Source organism: Solanum lycopersicum, chromosome 2 (assembly GCF_036512215.1).
Source record: "Solanum lycopersicum chromosome 2, SLM_r2.1".
In the NCBI taxonomy this organism is placed as follows: domain Eukaryota; kingdom Viridiplantae; phylum Streptophyta; class Magnoliopsida; order Solanales; family Solanaceae; genus Solanum; species Solanum lycopersicum.
Window position 1 is genome coordinate 67,418,255 of NC_090801.1, and position 19,457 is coordinate 67,437,711.

General features: G+C 32.6%; 3 protein-coding genes across 4 annotated transcripts; 1 reads left to right on the forward strand and 2 right to left on the reverse strand.

Moving 5' to 3' along the window:
* Positions 1-44: 44 nt before the first annotated feature.
* Positions 45-5,152, reverse strand: LOC101251346 (ultraviolet-B receptor UVR8). The gene is made up of 9 exons (XM_004232088.5): positions 4,775-5,152; positions 4,393-4,656; positions 3,475-3,668; positions 3,342-3,389; positions 2,992-3,064; positions 2,604-2,775; positions 656-1,087; positions 378-569; positions 45-262 (listed from the first exon to the last, which is right to left on the reverse strand). The coding sequence occupies exons 2-9, from the start codon at positions 4,643-4,645 to the stop codon at positions 226-228; spliced, it is 1,401 nt and encodes a 466-aa protein (XP_004232136.1). The 5' UTR covers positions 4,646-4,656; positions 4,775-5,152; the 3' UTR covers positions 45-225.
* A 1,282-nt stretch (positions 5,153-6,434) lies between these two features.
* Positions 6,435-9,348, forward strand: LOC101251049 (uncharacterized). The gene is made up of 8 exons (XM_004232087.5): positions 6,435-6,724; positions 7,393-7,540; positions 7,623-7,742; positions 7,843-7,886; positions 7,972-8,097; positions 8,419-8,503; positions 8,878-8,934; positions 9,027-9,348. The coding sequence occupies exons 1-8, from the start codon at positions 6,684-6,686 to the stop codon at positions 9,111-9,113; spliced, it is 708 nt and encodes a 235-aa protein (XP_004232135.1). The 5' UTR covers positions 6,435-6,683; the 3' UTR covers positions 9,114-9,348.
* A 156-nt stretch (positions 9,349-9,504) lies between these two features.
* LOC101250758 (E3 ubiquitin-protein ligase At3g02290) lies at positions 9,505-15,005 on the reverse strand. Of its 2 annotated transcripts, none has more exons than XM_004232086.5 (5): positions 14,829-15,005; positions 13,814-14,152; positions 12,622-13,048; positions 12,211-12,320; positions 9,505-9,851 (listed from the first exon to the last, which is right to left on the reverse strand). In XM_004232086.5, the coding sequence occupies exons 2-5, from the start codon at positions 13,928-13,930 to the stop codon at positions 9,825-9,827; spliced, it is 681 nt and encodes a 226-aa protein (XP_004232134.1). In that variant the 5' UTR covers positions 13,931-14,152; positions 14,829-15,005; the 3' UTR covers positions 9,505-9,824. The 2 variants fall into 2 exon arrangements, with proteins under 2 accessions (XP_004232134.1, XP_010316204.1); XM_010317902.4 differs by having other exon boundaries at positions 14,680-14,839.
* Between the last annotated feature and the right edge of the window lie 4,452 nt (positions 15,006-19,457).

Here is a 19,457-nt window from a genome sequence, read left to right on the forward strand (position 1 = left end):
TAAATTAAATTAAAGTATCATCATATATAAATGGCAATTAATGGTTAAATTGTAAGTAGATGTTTTGTTGTATTAACTTAATGATGCAGCAGCATAAAAAGTAGAATACATTTATTCAATGATGAAACAAAGACTCTGTTTTCTCTATTGTATTAGATGGATTGAAGAATCAAATCTAATGGCTGAATTATTGGTATGTTACATATTTAACACCCATCAATGATTTCACAGACCAAACTCATCATCATTGTAGTAATGCTCCCTGCAAATGCCCAACAAAAATAAATTTAGTTACTAGCGCTTTTAGAGCAATGACATTTTAGAGCAAGACAGGTTTTGAACATCTGAAGCATGGCATTCAACAGTAGAATTTCTACCTCAATCTTTCACAAAGTCGTGCTAAAGCATCAGCTCCTGTTCTTGAGGCGACATCCTCAACCACTGAAGCATTGGATGGATTCACTGTTTCTGCAAGCCTAAATTCACACAGCTCTTTTAGAGAGCATGCATCAGTCAGCACTGCTGAATGTCCACCACCAGCAGCCAATTTTCGGACTGCCCCAACACACCTGAACAAAGGGTACTTGAATAAGAAATGACTTTGTATCAAAAGATTTCCAACGTCTAGTCAAGCATTGGTTCTCACGAATCGTACCAATCAACTGGTGATGGACACCAGGCATATGTAGACTTCTCATTAGCCGCTTGACCATAGCAGTTATAACCCCATCCATGTATTCGTCCGTCTTTAGCAGAAGTAAGTGTGTGTGAATGACCACATGCAACGAGTTGCACACCATCTGGAACAACCAACACTGGTATATTTCGGAGCATCATCTCAGATTCATTGAGCTTGCAGGAAAAGAATCCATTTAATGGCCCAACTCCCAATTGCCCAGCCTGACCTCCACCCCAAGCATAAAGAGCCCCTTTCGCAGTCACAGCACAGGTGTGAACACCACCACAGGCAACTTCTTTAATACATATGCCATCAAGGGAAACTACACGCCTAGGTAAAAGTTCCTTGTCACCTGACTGAAGTGAACAATGGCCAAGTTGTCCCACGCTCCCCAATCCCCACGTATAGCTGTAGTTAGTCACAATGATAGAACGATAAGTCAGCCTGTATCAAAATCTTAAGAAATGGACAGGGGAAAGAAGAAGGGTATCAATCAAATGATCCGTAGAGTAGTATCTGTTGAAAAGCAAAAAATAACCATCACTAATTTGTACAGAACTTCGAGAGATCCAATGAAATATGTGAATAAGAAATTAAACAAAAAGAAGTTCAGAACAATAATATCAGCTTAAGTCCACAAGCCCTGTCGGTTGTTAAGTCTTAAAGTATAATGAGGGGTACTGCAAGATGGTAGATCATCATGAAGATCCATGTTGTGAAGCTTCTTATTCATTTGATGAAGGGTCAATGACTACGGGATCAAAGTGGGAGACACTACATTAAAAATGAGCTTTAGCGGCAATTAATTAGCAATTGCCGCTAAATAAGCACTCTTTGTATGTGTCACTAAAGGCTTTAGCGACATTGGATCTAATGACACTTAACTAATGCCGGTAAAGACTTTAGCACTCTTTATTAATGTATCTATTTATTGCCGCTAAAAGTTATTTTTATTGTAGAGAGAGGGCCACAATTCGCTTCTGATTTAAGAGTTTTCGGGAGAGCATGGATGTGTTTATCACAGCACAAGAAAAGTTCAATTTATGGTAAGAAATTCGTACCAGCATAAGAAAGAACTAGCAAACAAGAGAACTTAGCTTTGCTATAACATAAGCAAATGTTAGTACAATATTATTAGGGGTCTTTTCTGGAAGGAAATTTATTATCTCAAAGAACTTCATGAAAAAAAATCCCTACTTATCATGATTCTTCCCATCTGTTCTAACCTTCTGTTGCTAGTAGGACGTGGCAGGTATCCTGTGGAATGCGTCTAAGTGCACAAAAGTTGGTCCAGACACCACGGTCATCAAATTAAAAAAAAAGATCGAAATAACCAAAAAATTTAAAAGAGCTAACATGTGAACAGAAGAATTAAGTAAAGTGAATACAAATTAACACAAACTCAGACAACAAAATTTTAGTTAATGCATAGCAAAACTGATACCACCTCATAAGGAGAAATGAGTAAGGATGCACCACTGTTTCCCTCATACAAAGTTAAGACAGGAATACTGAAAAATGCAGCAATCATGCTAAGTCTCTACTAAAGAAACTAAAAGTAATAGCAGAAGATTCATTTAACTTCCTAGAGAACTGAACAACTCTATCTTCCTTTTCTAGTGTGTATGTCTAAATGGGGTAGTTTCTAGGTATCTTCTTAGTAATGACTATCCAACAAAATCCTATAATCAAATCCAGAAGCCATGAGGAAATTTACAAACGTAATATTTCAGTTGGACCAGGCAACTTCAATTAAATTAGAGAAGTTCCACAAATGGAAAAAACAAATCCTGCAAATTAAGTAGTGTATCTTTATGGTTTATTTTCCCTGAAATCCACGTCCACTTGTGCCATGCGGATAACCATATTCTCATGTTTAGCATCAAAACTTATCTCCATCAAGAAAGGTCCAATGAACACTTACACCTCGCCTTTCTCTGATATAGCTGCAGTATGGTACTCCCCGCATGACACTTGGGTAATCTTCACAAGTTCAGGGGCTTCATCAAGAAATCTAGCATATCCATTAATTACACAAGGGCCTTGAAGGCCTTCTGATGTAACACCTCTGCCAAGCTGACCATATTCATTATAGCCTGCTTAACCAGCGCAGTGACAAAATTTTCATTAATACATGACACAATATGTTTTTAACTCTAAGGCTGTGTAACCTGATAGAGGATGTACACATAAAAATTAAAATCACATACAGAGATCCATACACATATGTGCACTGATTTCATCAAAATTACTGAGAGGATATGTTAAGCATAGAATTGTATATAAAGGTGAATTAAGAAAGTGCAAATTACCCCAAGCTTGTAGTAACCCTTCTTCTGATAGAGCTACAACATGAACAGCACCACAAGAAACTTGGCGAATAACCTGAATGAATTGAAAGAGCATACATATATCATAAAATTTGTTGCGCACTGCGAATGTTAAGTCACCGTTGTTTTTGTATGGAAAGCAACTTCTTAACAAAAAAATTGGGGGCATAGATTAGATAGAGAACTCAGGTAAAGGTAAATCTGCTATCATAACATAAATGCGACTAGATAAATGCTTAAGCCCCACTAGGACCACACAGAACAGAAGTAATGTATTTGCATGAAAAACACAGATATCTCCACAAAAGTTCATTCTCAAGAAAAAATAGTACCGTAGAAGGAGAAAAGGCACCCCAAAAGAGTCGTGGGTAATTGGATCCCTGCATAGAATAACACAGGCAAACAAATTGTGATCTCAAATAAACAAGGTAGCTGCTTGAAGGTTTTTTTTTTTGTGAGACTGACCTGGTTCTGTCCCCAAACCCAAAGTCTCCGAGCTGACATGCTACCATCGTTTTCACGTGGTTCTGCAATGGCAACAGTACAATGTGCTCCACATGAAACACTAATAACAAATTCAGATTGCAATTGTTTCACTTTCTTGGGGTGCTTCCTAGCATTTTCAGTTCCGTCACCCAGCTGACCAAATTCGTTAGCTCCTGTTTGAAGGTATAAAGATTAGGAGTGCTCTCTCTTACAAGGAAAATCAACTTCCCCACAAACAAAAGCAGGAACAGACTTCTGAAATTAATTGTCAAATATCAATTAAAATCTAGATTTTTCCCAAAGAGGTAAACTTTACAAGTAAAATTAATTGTTCTATATCAACTTAAAATGCATAAAGTGGCGATGTCTTCTTTGCAACATATCTCTTTGAGTAAAGGAATAAAAAACAAGTATTACACCAAGGAATTTATTTGAGCAAAAATACACAAAATGTAACAAGATCAATTAAGAAAGGCAATAAATAACCAACAAAATAGAGCAATGACCTTTTTATCAGTAAGAATAAGGCAATGGGTTTTAGAGGCAAATAGATAACCCCAACCGAGATCAAACCATGTTAGGGAAAAATTAAAAGATGCCACAGTTTACATGAGAATTCATCATTCATTTGGAAGATAAATACTATAACTGGCACATTCTTGGGTTACACCCAATCTTCAGAAACTCTTTCTCAACCCAATTTCATCAGATAGCATGATCAAACTAAAGAACATGGTTTTCTTTCTTCATTCCACCCAATTTATATCAGAAATACAGAGACAGCTGATGAAAAAAGATCAAATCTTTGGGCAAGCATGAAGTAAACGAGAGTCAATTGAAATCAGAAATAGAGGTAAAACATGGATACTGAAAAGTGAAGGTAAATAAAGGGCAAACCCCATGTAAAAAGCGATCCATCAGAAGCCACAGCAGCAGTATGCTCACGACCACAAGCAATATCCAACCAACGGGAATTCCCACCAGCTGGGCATCCAAATAGCTCTGGAGGAAGCTGTTTTGGGATCCTCAAACTCCTCTCTTTCCCTCTCCGACCCGTTTGCCCAGATTGATTGTAACCCCAAACATAAATAGCACTCTTGTTTGTCAAACTCACAGGCCGAGATACCCCAAGTATTTCATCAATATCCATTTTATTTCTCACTATCAACAAAAATGAACCATAAATTACAAAAAAAAACTATGATCTTTAACTACTGTTTTTGAACCCAAGTCCCTAACTTTGACTCTAAAAAATAAATGTAAGCAGTGAAAAACTTACGATGAAATCGAGAAACAATGGAAGTAATTTTATCCGGAAAATTTGAAGAATCTAAGGTTGCAGTTTGAGCTCCAAAGAAATTGGATGGAGGGAGGACAGGACTGCCAATTCCTGGCCGACCGTTTTACCTCAACTGATTCTTTGAGACCTTAAAATACTCTAATGTCCAAATTTTGTTACTAATACTTCTCAATTTAGAAAAGAAAGAATCTAATTGAAATTTTGTGTTTGATAATAATAAAAAATTGTTATTGCATATTTTACATCATATAAAAATTGCTAATTCAAACTACAGTAATATATGATAATTGAATGGAGTATTAGAGATGAAAAAGCATTTATAAGTACTGTTTACACAATAAAAGAAAATGTCTTCCTATTAATTAGTATGGTTTAACTTGAATATATGATATCATGTGTTAAGTGATCATTTTTGTGTGAAAATTTATCAATCTCTATTGAAAAGAATAGTAAATATAATTAAAATAAATATATTTTTATACTAACAAATAGTATCTTTGTTTTTATTTATATGTCATTTTAAAAAAATTAATTGATCTTTAATATTTGTTATTTCACAAAATTGATGCATAATTATTTTTTCTATTTTAGTCTTGTGAGTCATTAACTTCGAGATATATAGATTTAATCGATATAGAAAAATTAAATAAATAATTTATGTTAATAAATCATATTAATTTATTTTCATTGATTGAAAATCTGACTTTAAAAAATATTAAATAAAAAAAATATAAACCCACTTAATTTCTTAATATACACAAAATATAAAATAGTGACGTATATATAGAAATGATAGGAACACTGAACACTAATCTTTAACATTTCAAACCCCTTATTACAAATTAATCGAAGATTTCTAATTTCGATATTCTTACGTTGCTTTATTAATTAAATCATTTCAAATCTCAATCTATGATTTTGGGTTGACTTCAATGAATAAAGAACGAGATATTAAAATTTATAAATCTATTCATTTTTTCCTGGGTGTGTGTGTTTGGAGGAGGGGGTGGGGGTAAATCTACTTATTTTCTAGTTTTATATTAACCAAGAAAATTAATAATTTTAATTAATATCATCTATCTGAGAATTTCTTTTTATATATTTTATTAATAATATAAATCTCGTTTAAGAGATTACATTGCTTATATTATTGCAGTATTTAAAAGATAAAATAAAAATAGAAAAATATAATAAATTTAATAAGGCTCTATAACTATAATTTTAATAATTACATTGTATATTTATAGTTTCGTTTGCTATACATATTGATGTTTTATATTTTTGTGTGCTTATATATTCAAGGAAAATATACAAGCATGTAAATATATATAAAAATTATGTATTTATATATATTAAAAAAAATTTAAAACTTTATTTATATATTTCGTTTGTCAATATTCAAACAGGGGTATGAACTTTTCAAAAATGTGCACAAATAGTTAGGGTAAATATATTCAAAATTCACAATTTATACAATCAAGAACTGAATTATACAAATTGAACGAATTATACGAACCAAATAAATAACAAAAATTAATAAAATTATAGCATCAAATTATAACAATAATACATAATAGGAAACCAAAGTTTCGAAATAAAAAAATTAACACCAAATTAAAATCGAAAAACCAAATTTTTTAGATTCAATTCAATTCATCGATTTTTCAGTATTTATGTCTACCCCTAATTTTCTATATGTAATACAATTGATCAATAAAGTCCGAAATACATGGTGTATATTTTAAGTTGTCCTAAGTCCATTTTCACATCACACCAAACTCCTAAATTTTTACCCTTTTTTCCTAAAAAAAATTTGTTCCTATTCAAGATTTGATTTCAGAAGAAGCAAATTCTGGTTAAGGCCCCAAAAGAGTCTTTCCTAATTTATATGCTTCCATTGAATCTCCGAAAATTCCTAATTTCTTCGAGGTAACACTTTTCTTTTTAATTTGCTAATTTCTCACTGGTTTATGCGTTAAATAATGGGGTTCTGTTAAATATCAAGATTTAATTTAGTTTTCCTTTTGATGAATTTGTTCCCATTTTTTAAAGTGGAATACTCAGAAAAACTGAAGCTTTGATGATATGTTCTGTTTGACCTTTTTAAATAGTTACTTGAAATCCTGTTTTTTACAAGTCAACATTTTTTCTTGGGGATAGGAATTGGGGTTCTTGAGATTTTCATTTTTGATCAAAGATATTGTGATAGAATCGACTTAAATTTAACCTTAGGGATATAGCCAATTCTTGAATTAAGATTCCGTGGTATCAAAATGAATGTACGGTTCGAGTTGAAAACAATGGGTGCAGTCACCTATAGGCTATATATCGATTCTGATTTGGGAACTGCTAGTATTAGAATATTAGAATCTATTGACTATATACATAAATTTTAAAGAGGATTAATTGATATATGGATGTGATTTCTTATCTTGAATTTGACAATGCTGATTTTGCAACTTTTAAGGGAAAATGAAGTGAAAAATATTCTTAACTGATGACATCTGTACTTTATTCTAGTAAATGATTTATTTTGTATAACAGGAAAACAGAATGAGGCTAGTTAAGATGACTTGTTTGTGAATGTGTATAATCAGGTTCCTGCATCGATTAATGGCCACCAACTGTGGAAAGAAGTTTATCCGAATTGATATCAGTTCGGATACTGTGTGCCCCTGGTGCTTTGTGGGGAAAAAGAACCTTCATAAAGCTATAGCGTTAACCAGTGATCAGTATGATTTTGAGGTGCCATTTGCTTCTGTTATCTGTGGTTCCTTTACTGCCTCTTCCTCTATCTTCACTGGAAAAATCTTTTTTCCTTTTGTAGATTAAGTGGCATCCGTTTCTTCTCAACCCTTCTGCACCTAAAGAAGGGATTAACAAGAAAGATTACTACAGAAATAAGTTTGGATCTCGCTCTGAACAAATGATGTCAAGAATGTCGGAGGTTCATATTTTCTTCTTTTCTCTGGTAGCCCAAACAATGTGTCTTGAGAAGTTGCCTCCAGTGTGTATCACCTAATTTCAACCTTTTCAAAATCATGCAGGTTTTTAAGGGCCTTGGGATGGAATACAACATGTCAGGACTTACGTAAGTCTCTGGCGGTTTGCGAAACACAAGAAAAGCTGTGAAGTGCAAAAGACTTGTGCTATAACAGTTTGTTTTCGGTATGCAGGGGAAGTAGTCTGGACAGCCACAGGCTACTATATTTCGCAGGACAACAGGGGCTTGACAAGCAAAATAATCTTGCTGAGGAGCTTTTTCTCGGCTATTTCACACAGGGAAGGTATATAGGTGACAGGTTAGTGCCTATTCTCCTGACATAGTGAAATTAGTTGCATTAGCATACTAATGCTACACAGTAACAATATTCAATTTTCTTCTCATTTTCCTTTCTATTGGATCTTTCTCCTGAGTTTTGATAATGATTTAAAGTTTTAGTCCTTGTATAAATATTGATCATTACAGTGATGCATCACTGGTCAATAGCCATTTTCCTTCTTTTTTTCCCAGTGTTTTATGACCATAAGCAGATGTTATGCATAATAAATATGGCGACATAGTTAGTATAGAAGATGTCATATATAGTTTAAAGTGACAGCATTTGACTCTCAACGTGTAGAGAATTTCTTATTGAAGCTGCAAGAAAAGTTGGTGTGGAAGGAGCAGCTGACTTCCTTGAAGATCCCAACAATGGGCTAAAGGAGGTATATTTCCACAGCTTCTATCCAATAGCCAACTGGAGAGTCTGTCTTCTATTTTTCTTGCTCGTTTCCTTTCTCGCAGAACATTCACTGAGGGGTGTGTGGGTGTGGGTGTAAGTAGTACTGCTGGAGAACTGCTAAAGACAGTAGTAAAGCAGCCCATCTCAATTATATCTGTACTTGGCATTATGACTAGTATTTTGTCCTGCTCCTTGATGGACCTAGTCATTCATATCACATGTTACCTAATTTTCAGTACCTCATGCTCACTACTACTACTACTTCCCCAATCCCCCCTGCAGGTTGGCTCGTCAGTAGGATAGATCACAATTTTATAAATATTTAAAGTAAATTTTGTTGGTTTTGGGTATGTGAAGGTGAATGAAGAGCTTCAGCAACACTCATCAAATATATCAGGCGTCCCACATTTTGTGGTATGTAAACGCATTTTAGCACATTGTTCCCATAAGCACTTTCGATATGTTAATCCATGAATGAGAAAGTACTAAGAAGTTATATTTGGCAGCTAAATGGCAAGTACCAGTTGAGCGGTGGCCAACCTCCAGAGAGTTTCATACGAGCTTTTCAAGCTGCTTCAAATGTCACAGCATAGTTCATCTCCAACTTCATCTAAGAGTCTTTCTACCTCTTGTGAAGTTGTATGCCCACTGGATAGATACCGGTGACTCTTCTTAAAGTGAAATATTCGATCAGTATTATATATATGTGCTCGTGGCGACTTAATTGTACTGCAGTAATTACTTCTGTTTTAATTTCCATTGAAGGTTGAGAGATTTATGTGACATAATTGAAATGATATTTGCATCGTATAGTTGTTTTTCATAGTACATTATATTGCATCAGTTGTTTGAGTTATTATCTTTACATGGTACAACATTATATATATGCAATCATCATTAGAAAATAGACTTAAAATAAAAGCATTTCAGGATATTGCACCCTATGACGTTGGAACAGATATAAAATAGTATCAGATCCAGTGATTTTGGCAGACAAATGTGCCAACATTCAACTTGTGAAAGTAGGAACAATGTGCTATACACTGGGAGAAATCACTCATCAAATCAAAACAAGATTACATGATGTACTTTGAAACTGTTTTCTGTTGCATCAAATGATCAATATGAACTCGAAAGTTCCAAACAGAGAGAACAGTAATTTCATTTTTACTGATGTATGGTCACACATTTAGCTGCACAGATATTCACAATGACTTTACGTTGATTAGCTTTTCTGGTTTACTAGTTGTTGCCCTTATCTCCTTCTGGTTTCATCCACGACTAAAGCTTTTTAAGAGCAAAGATCATGGCGACTCGTTGAATAGCATCACCTACAAAGCAAAGAGGTCATTAAATAAGAAAAGAAAATACTATGCATCATATACTATAATGTACTACATATGTATGAATGTAAAAGAAATTACTCAACAGCACTTTGAAACGGTCTAAATCTACACTGATAAAGAAGTGAGGGTTCTTAGAGAGACTGAACAACTTTTCATGCTCTCATATATTCTGCTCCTCACCATAATCATCCCCCAATTAATTTATTAGATGTTTTCTGAGTTGAAGCAACCAATAAACAGAAATCGGAGGGAAAATGTCATATCCACCCGATTATACAGATTCTTGAATAGATTTTGTTTCTCAGCCACCCCTTTTGTGTTTTCTGAACTATTTTCTCTTTCTATGGAAGAGTTGCAAGCGCTCTCCTTACAAGTACCGACAACAGCTTTCTTCTCCTTCTTTGTCCTCATTGTTAGTTATCCATCAGGCTGAAGACCAATATATGCTAGGGAACGGAATAAACAATGTTCAGCAACCTTTGTTTTAAATACTGCCAGAGCCGTATTTGAACATCTTTAGTAACAGTAATACAGTTTAAAACTTCCAACCCATCGTTATTCAAGCCCATCATAAAAGCTCCCCAAGAACACGGTCAAATGCAGTGTAATCTGAACAGAGATTTATGGATGAGCAGAGAACAGGCTTGTGAGACAAAGTACCCTACAAAAATTACAGATTTGCTCAGGCCCAGCCAAATCCCTTGTCTGAACCACAGGCATCAGTAAAGAGTTTTATTTGGAAAGAATCTGCTAATAAATAGTCTAGGTAGGCCATAGCATGTCCCCCACTAGTTGGACTCTCTATCAGGGTAAATATTTCGGCACAAACCAAGCATGGACTAATTTTTCTAGTCAAGAATAGACCTGAATGGATAGTCCAATCAGGCCAATGTTCACTCTTCTTCATTACAGCCATTTAACTAGCATACCATAAGACAAGCTGGAACCTCTTACCCACAACCTAGACAGTGGGTGGAATAATCCATAAACCATTATCGGCACTTTCAGATATCTCTTTGATACCATCTAGGGACAACTTTTCTTTGTAAGCGTCCTGAGTGGTGCATGGTTTGATACTTCGTGGATAATAGACGGCCTCTTATACATAGGACTTCTTTATATCTAACACCCTCCTGCACCTCGGTACACAGTGGATAGATGATTGAACTTTAAAGAACAAACTTACCAAATGTTAACCCTATGAAAAAGAATCTAACCATCTCTCCTAAAACTAATAATTTAAACTTTGCACCATACTATCATATAGTATGAGTATTTATTATGTTGTGTGCCTCAAATTCAACATATCCTTAAGTCCTTGATATAACCTTCTCTTAGTTTATTCTCCCACGTGGTAACCAAGGCCCTATAATCTGGGTAGAAACTCAAGTAGAATAATTCCATTTGTAAAGGTTTTTCATCGAGTGTAGGCAACCTTACACTGCCTAGCTGCCAACGTCATTTCTACTTTCTAGCGACCATCTGGCGTCACCAGGCCTCTTCCCAACAACCACTCTGATAGCATCAGGACTCTTTTAAGAGACCATTCTAGTGGAGTTACGCCTCTTATCCGTGACCATTCTGACGACATCGCATTCGTTTCCTGCTACTCTTGATGGCACTATGCCTCCTTCCAGCCATCTCCTCAATGGTGTTATCTCTTCCCATCTATTGCTTTGATGATCTTGTGCTTCTTTCTCGTGCTCGTTCTGGAGTATATGCGCCCCCTCCACGAGTTATTCATGTCTCACTTATTACTTATAAGTTATAACTATAAGGAAAATGAAGCCCACTAGTTTCGCTACTTTCTTTCAATTATCAACAGCAGAGCAATTTAAACTGTTATCATACACACAAGTGTAATTTTGTCAAATTAATTAGTGCAACTATTGAGAGGTTTTTAGCAGCTTGTGAAGGCACAAGTAGATCGTTAACCACATCAGTTCATACTACTATAGAAAAATAAAGATGTGAATTGTTTGCCTCAGAATGTCTGGGTATCGTTTCTAGTACAATACTCCCTCCATCCCAATTTATGTAGCACTGTTTGACTTAGCACAAAGTTTAAGGAAAGAAAGAAGACTTTTTGAAATTTGTTGTCTAAAACAAACCTTAGACATTTGTGGGCTTATAAATCATTTCATTGAAAGAAAAATGAGAATTTTAAAGTTGTTAATTCTAATTATATAAAGGTGACATGCTTGTTGGGACAAACTAAACATGAAATGGTGTCGCATAAACTGGGGCAGAGGGAGTAGCATACAAAGGGAAAACTCAACCTCATCACAGAGTTATAAAGAATATTTATTGAGTATGCATATAGTATAAAGAACATCGCAGTTACCTTGCCGCATACTGGACAGTTGTCACTTCTCTCCATCCACTCATATATGCAACCCAAGTGGAAGTGGTGAGAGCATTTTGTCATTATTTTTGGGTTTTCTTCAGTATATTCTGGAAAAGAGAGTATCATCAAGATGAGGAAATTAATAGTCAAGATATTCCTGAATTTTCGTAAACACTGAACGAAAATATAAAACGGAAACCAAATTATTTTACAAGGGAAATAAATTACAGGAGTTATTAGTGTATTTCCTATTGCATGCTGAAATAATATTGTCTACCCTATGATACTAGAGGGAAGAAAGTGAAATATGAAAGTGTTCTCATGGTTATTTTAGCAGATGGAGTACATAAATTACTCTGTAATGAAGTGCAACAAGATGGATCACAAAATACCTAAAGCTTGACCTACCTTCAAGACATGTCGGGCAGACATCTTCATCTTCTGAAGAATAACAAATTTGAGTAAACTCAGTAGTTGTTTTAGCTGTTGAGAATTTCAATGACTTGGAATTATATTCTTTTGATCCTTCTTCACATACAGACTCCTTCCATTTATTGCCCATACCCAAAGATTCAGAATCATCATCAATATCACTTCTTCGTAGTGGTTCAGTTTCCTCATGTGAATGACTTGAGCCTTTCTCCCTTCTTGAGACTAGCCCATCACGTTGCAAGCGGAAGTATCTTGGATCAGCATCGTAAGGAAGTGGTCTTGGAGGAGAGCGGTACATATCAGATAGTGAGTTATCAAGGGATGCTGAGGAGCTCAAAGATGTTGTACCTTGAGTGGATGAAGCAATGGCATGTTGTTCTCCTCTATGAAACAATGATGCATACTGCACAACAAAACATGGAGTGCTCTAAATTCTATGGCAAATGAAGGAGAGCGATTACATTTGGTACTTACCAATAGAGAATGAAGAAAGCCTTGATGATTGTTTCTCTAAGATAATGTGCTTACATATTACAAATAATAGCTACTGAAATGATGTTGCAGTATTAATTCTTTACGGTACATGCACGAATGTTTGATGAACAGTAACAGAGAAATCATAAAGTTATCTTATTGCCAGTTAAGTTCTTGGTATGCCATGGAGGAGTCTCACGTACAAGGCTTCCCAAAGTTATGTATTTTCTGCTTAACCATAATTGTTGGCTATTGTTCCCTTTGATTATCTTAATTTTGTATTCAAAGTCATGAATTATCCATCAGATATCAAAATGTTGCTAAAAATTGACCAACTTTAGCTAAAAATTCAGAGCAGTTCTGTTTCACTAGAAATCAAAGAGATGAGCCTAAGTCTCTCTACTCAAGACACCTAAATGAGAGATTCTCATGATAGCAGACTGACACCTTATCCTATCAGATATCAAAAATGTTGCTAAAAATTGACTAATTATGTGCTCGATAGCAACAATGATGACAAGTTCAATTTGAAGCACTCTTAATTAGATCAGTAGACATACAGTTTGACAATTCACAGAAAAGTTAAAAGTGAAATCAGTTATGATTTGGATGTACTGAAAGGTAATGCAATGGGGTGAAATACAGGTAGCAGAAAAAAAGAAGATAGTACTACACAATAGTAGAAAAAGCATACCATATGCAAGAAGTTTTGAACAAAACATCGAAGGCATAAGCAGTTCCTATATATTGAGCTGTTTGGATTGGCAAAATCTTCACATTCATCTCGCAAGCAGCAACAAACTGCACCCATGATGATGTCTTCAAATAAATGTTCGTAACTCAAAAACCTTCCACGGCTATCATTGTCAATCCTCCATTCTTGTGATTAGATGGTTATGGATGCAAAACTTGTAAGAATATAACTTACGGAAAATGCAATTGGGCACCCTCTCTCTTCAGGAAACCCTGAATGAGTTGATGCCCTTCATGACCAAGACCTTCAGAAAAAATTTCAAAAACTGTTGTGTATCACCTGTACAAGTAAAGAACAACTATCATATATGCATTGATGGAGAAATACATGGATGGTCTACCTCGAGTGACACAAGAAAATTACAGCTTCCGAAGAATGAAATAAATAAGCTTACAGTTTAAATTTGATATGTGAGCAAGCAAAATCACATTAAATTCAAATTTATAAACAGCTTCTTTGGCATAATCCAGCTGCCTAACACTCAACAAATTGCAATAAAATAAAAAAACATAAATAGATGGACACTATAAATTTGCAGGGAATTATTCTTAATTCCTAATCTTAAACACCACTTGTGAGAACTTAATTCTCAAATTGTTATCATCATCTTAATTTCTTTAATAAGAAGCAAAGGGAACTCTCATACAACAGTGTTAAAGACACAGCTAAACCGAAAACAAGAAAAAATTAAAACAAAAAATGATCAACAAAACAACACCAACAGTGATCAAGAATCAAGAAAATCAAGATTTCTACAATTCAAATCAAGAAATTGCATTATCGATCCCTAAAAAACAGAACTTTACCGTGAAAATCTCTGCATCAACCGATTCCGATGAAACCCATTTCAGTTCATAACAGTTTACAATCGATTAAAGCTCCAATCAGTAGGAGATAGATAAAAGTGAGCGTAAAATACAGTGATAAAAAAAAATCAAGAAATCAAGAAAAGTACCTGAAAATAGCGGAGATTGCGGGGATAATAGAGAGAAAGATAAAAATAGATAATTTCAGAGGTCAAAGGGTTTCTTTTTTATTTTTTCTATCTACACAATGAACAATGTTCTTGCCTTTTTTTTTTTTCTCGCCAATAAAAGTTGCCCCAAAATTAATATGCCACTAAATCAATGCCAAAATAGTAGTCAATAATAGTGTCACTGTAATAAAATATTATTATCTTTTTTATTTGATTTGTTTGTATTGTTTTTTGTTTAATAATTTATTTTTAAGAAAATACATTTTCCTTTTTTTATAATCTTTCCATTTAGTTTTTTCATATGACTATTCTTATAATTTGGTATATTCTTTTGTTTGTTTCATATTAGTTATTTACGGTATAATTATTTTCAAATTGTTTGTCAATTTATTAAATAAAAAAAAGTTTCCCCTACAAATTATAATTAATATCTTTCAAAAGCATAAACAAGTTTATAAATTATTTTTCAAAAGAGTAGATAAATGATAAATTAGTGAAATTATTCATTTTATTTATGACTTTTTAAGAATGAAAATTATAGAGAGTAAAAGGATATATAATTTTAAAAGATCTTATTTTCTGAAAATGAAGTAAAAATTATACCATCCAAATGAAACGGTGGAGTAATTATTTAATAGTACACCAATCTAGACTATACTTGAAAGACAAAAGAGTAATGCTGATTTACTAGCAGAAACCAAATATTATAATATTTGTGATAATGACTTTATTATATTGTTTAATCGTCCACTAATATTTTAAGGAGAATAAAAGTTAGTTTAAAATTGAGATTAAACTACTGTTGTTAGCACTACTTAGTTGTAGGTAACGACATTTAGGGTGTGTTTGGTAGGAAAGAAAAATATCTTTTAATTTTTTTATGTTTGGTTGGTGAAAATATTTTGGAAAATATTTTTCAAATTCAACTCATTTTTCTTAAATTCAAGGAAAATAATTTTCTTTCAAAACTTGAGGAAAATATTTTTCAAAATTCTCTTCCAATACTACCCCATCTTATCAACCGCCAACCCACCCCCTACCAGCCCCACCCTTCCTCACCCACCCTACCAGCCACTCCTACTCCTAACAAAAATTTAAGTTTATTTTTTAAAAAATATTTTAAACTTTAAAATTTCATTTTTTACCCGTACTCTCAACTCCCCCGACCCTTCCCTCCAAAAAAAATTTTAAAGTTGTTTTAAAAAAATATTTTTAACTTCAAAATTTTATTTTTTCACCCCTCCTCTTGACACCCCCTCAAAAGAGAAAACAAAATTGATATTATCTTTAATTCAACTTCAAATCATAATTTTTTCATCCTTACCGTGGAACCCACTCTTCCCCGCCCCGCTTAAAAATATAGACCACCCCCACTAACCCCCTAACCTCACCACCCTCCAAAAAATAATATTATTTTTTGAAAAAAAAAATCAACTTCAAATTTTAACTTTTTCACCCTTTCTCTCGAATCTCCACTCCCTCCACAAGAAAAACTTAAGTTTGATTTTTTAAAAAAAAATCAACTTCAAAAGTTATTTTCAACTTTAATAAAAACTAAAAGATATTTTTCAAAAATATTTTTCATTCAAAAATCAAAACTAAAATATTTCTTATACAATAACCAAACATAAAAAAAAATTAATTAAATATCTACTTATTTTTAAAAAAAATATTCTCTAAAAATATATTTTTCAAAAAAATATTTTATAAATATTTTTATTCTTACCAAACACGCCCTTAAAAGTAAAGATGAGGTCATTATCATGATTCATTGCTATTGAACTTGTACGGCAATTGCCGACACTTTATGCACTCAGTTATTCTTTGTTTAGTTAATGGGTGGGAATACTAATTTATCATTCCTTTCACGAATTCATTTACTTGTCACTAACTTTTACTCAAGTCCTAAGAGAATATATATTATATCAAAGAAATGTATTATAAATATAATAATTAAAAAATTAGAAGTACTTAAATATTATATACTATTTTGATACTTTATACATTCTTGAACTAATACAGAGGATCAACGATTCAAAAATTGATATTAAATTGGTTTGATATTATTTATAAAATATTTTTAAAATTATATATAAATGAAAGGGATGTTCACTAACGATGGTGATCATGAGTAAATTGAAATAATATTAATTAATGATGACAGTTGGTAATATATAATATTATTATGATTTGTGAATGATAATTACCGATTATAATTGGCGAATGTAATAATGATTGGTGATGATCATAGCAAATGGTGAATACAATTGATTTCGGAGATTGAATATAGCAATGGTTATGGTGGAACTAAGGATAATGATTGTAAAAAGTTAAGTGTTAGGTGATTTTTTTTTTGGTAATTGTGGATGAAATGGTGGTTGTGGGTAGTTGCTCAGAATCGATAGAGTAACGGTGAAACTTTTAAATAGACATCTTAATAATATTAAAACTTTGTCATAGATTATAGTAATTTACCACATTAATTGGTATACAATAAAAAAAAAAAACAAGCACACATAATGATTAATATGTGAATGATTAAGATTCAGACCTTGAAAATAAATAAACTTAATGACTTAAATCTAAATAATTAAAATTAAAATATTCTTTAAGAGTAAATAAATGAGTCCTAAATATCTAAGGATTTCGCTTAAATGGCTTATTGTAACTCCCCATCTACCTCTCATAGGGAATCTGTAATAACAATTTTAATCTCAAAAAGTCAATTTATATTCTACGTTTGTGAGAATATAAATTTTAAAAAGTAATGATATGATTATAAATTTCATTTTCATATGAAATAAATGGTTAATAGATATAAAAGTGGGATTATTTTAACAAATATAAACTTGTGAATCAATTTTTGTATTAAAATATCTCGAATCATGATATGAAATTACCTTATCGTAGTTTTTGAAAAAATATGAAATCACATCTCATGATATGAAATCATGAGATGGAATCAGTATAAAGTCATATATCTAAATATTGATTTCATCTCATTATACTGTATCGTAATATGATATCCTATAGCTACACACTTACAAATTAAAATCAAAATCAAAACCAAAACTCAAAACTCACATATAAAACCCAACCCATCAATACTTTGTGGACAAAACTTCTGTAACGTCATGTGGTTGCATACAAAACAAAAGGGAATAGGTAAAGGCTGTGGGTCAGTAAATGGTAGCTGGGTCGGGCTTTATGTTAATGGGTTTTGGGTTTAGTTTTTAGTTTTAATTAATTGAGTCAATTTAATGAACCTTTTTTATAGGCTTATACGAAATCAAATTTTAATGGACAACCAACCATTTTTAATAATTTAATAACATATTTAGAGCATTTTTTAAAAATAAATTTCAACTTTATTTTATGACAAAAAATCATTAAATTATTGTCATTTGATTTACTAAGTCATTCCATTATCACTATTTCATTAACAAAATCACTTAACAAATTTAAGTTATATTTCGAGTAGATATTAATTCTTCTTCTTCTTTTTTTTACCATTCAGGAGGGCTAATTTTAGGGTCGTTCAAAATCTAATTGAAAATCGATAATTTGAACCCCAAAAAGGTTATTAGTTTATTGGTTTTGATTTATTAATTTAACGGTTTTGATAACGCTTTTGATTTTTTTTTGGTTTTCGGGTTATCAACTCTTAACAATTTGAGTTTTTTTTAACATGTTAACTAATAACCCGTAATACATTAAATAATTATATTTATACAATTTTGTATATAAAGTCCTTGAGTTTGGTTTCCTACTTTTATTTCAGGTTGTCTCAAACACTTGGTTATTCTACAATATAAAAGTCTTTGCTTTTAACAAGATATAACTTGTAAACTCATGGGCATAGTTTATTTGGTTTGTCACCTTGTTTTAAAGTGATTTTTCCAATGTTTTTTTTTTTTGTTAAATCTTGATGGTTAAACCAATAACGATCAAAAATTGATAAAACCAATAATCGATAATTCAATATCATAATAATTTTATAAAGATTTAGCATATTTACAAACCGATAACCAATAAGAATCGAACCGACCGATATACAACCCTAATCTATTATCTATATCGCATTGGAACTGAGTTTTCTTATTTTTCTCTTTTGTCTGTATCACATTTTATAAAAAATTTGTATACCAACGAAATTTGATTAGGGTTTCCGTTTGAATTCAAAGGCGAACCTATATGTACTTTTCTGGATGCTCGATCGTTTATTAGCCTCAATACAAATTTATATATATATATATATATATAATACGTTTCAAAATTGACACTATTAAATGTTTAGGAACAAATTCCCTAACGGGTCCTTGTGTTTAGGGAAGTCAAGGTTCAATTCTTGCCAATAGTAACTATATACACCTTTTCTATTTTCTATTTTCCTCTTTCTCTCTCAATATAAACTCACCTGTTTTTTCCTTTTTACTTTCTTTCTATACTTAACTTATAGTCTTAATATCTTATATGTTTTATGAATTTCTCATGAGATGATAATATTAAAAAGTCAGGTCGAATTACTTTTCTATTCTTTCTTCTTCTTTTTTTGAGAATTTTTGGCTATTTGGAAAGAAAAAAAAAACTTTAAGCTAAAAAAAATCT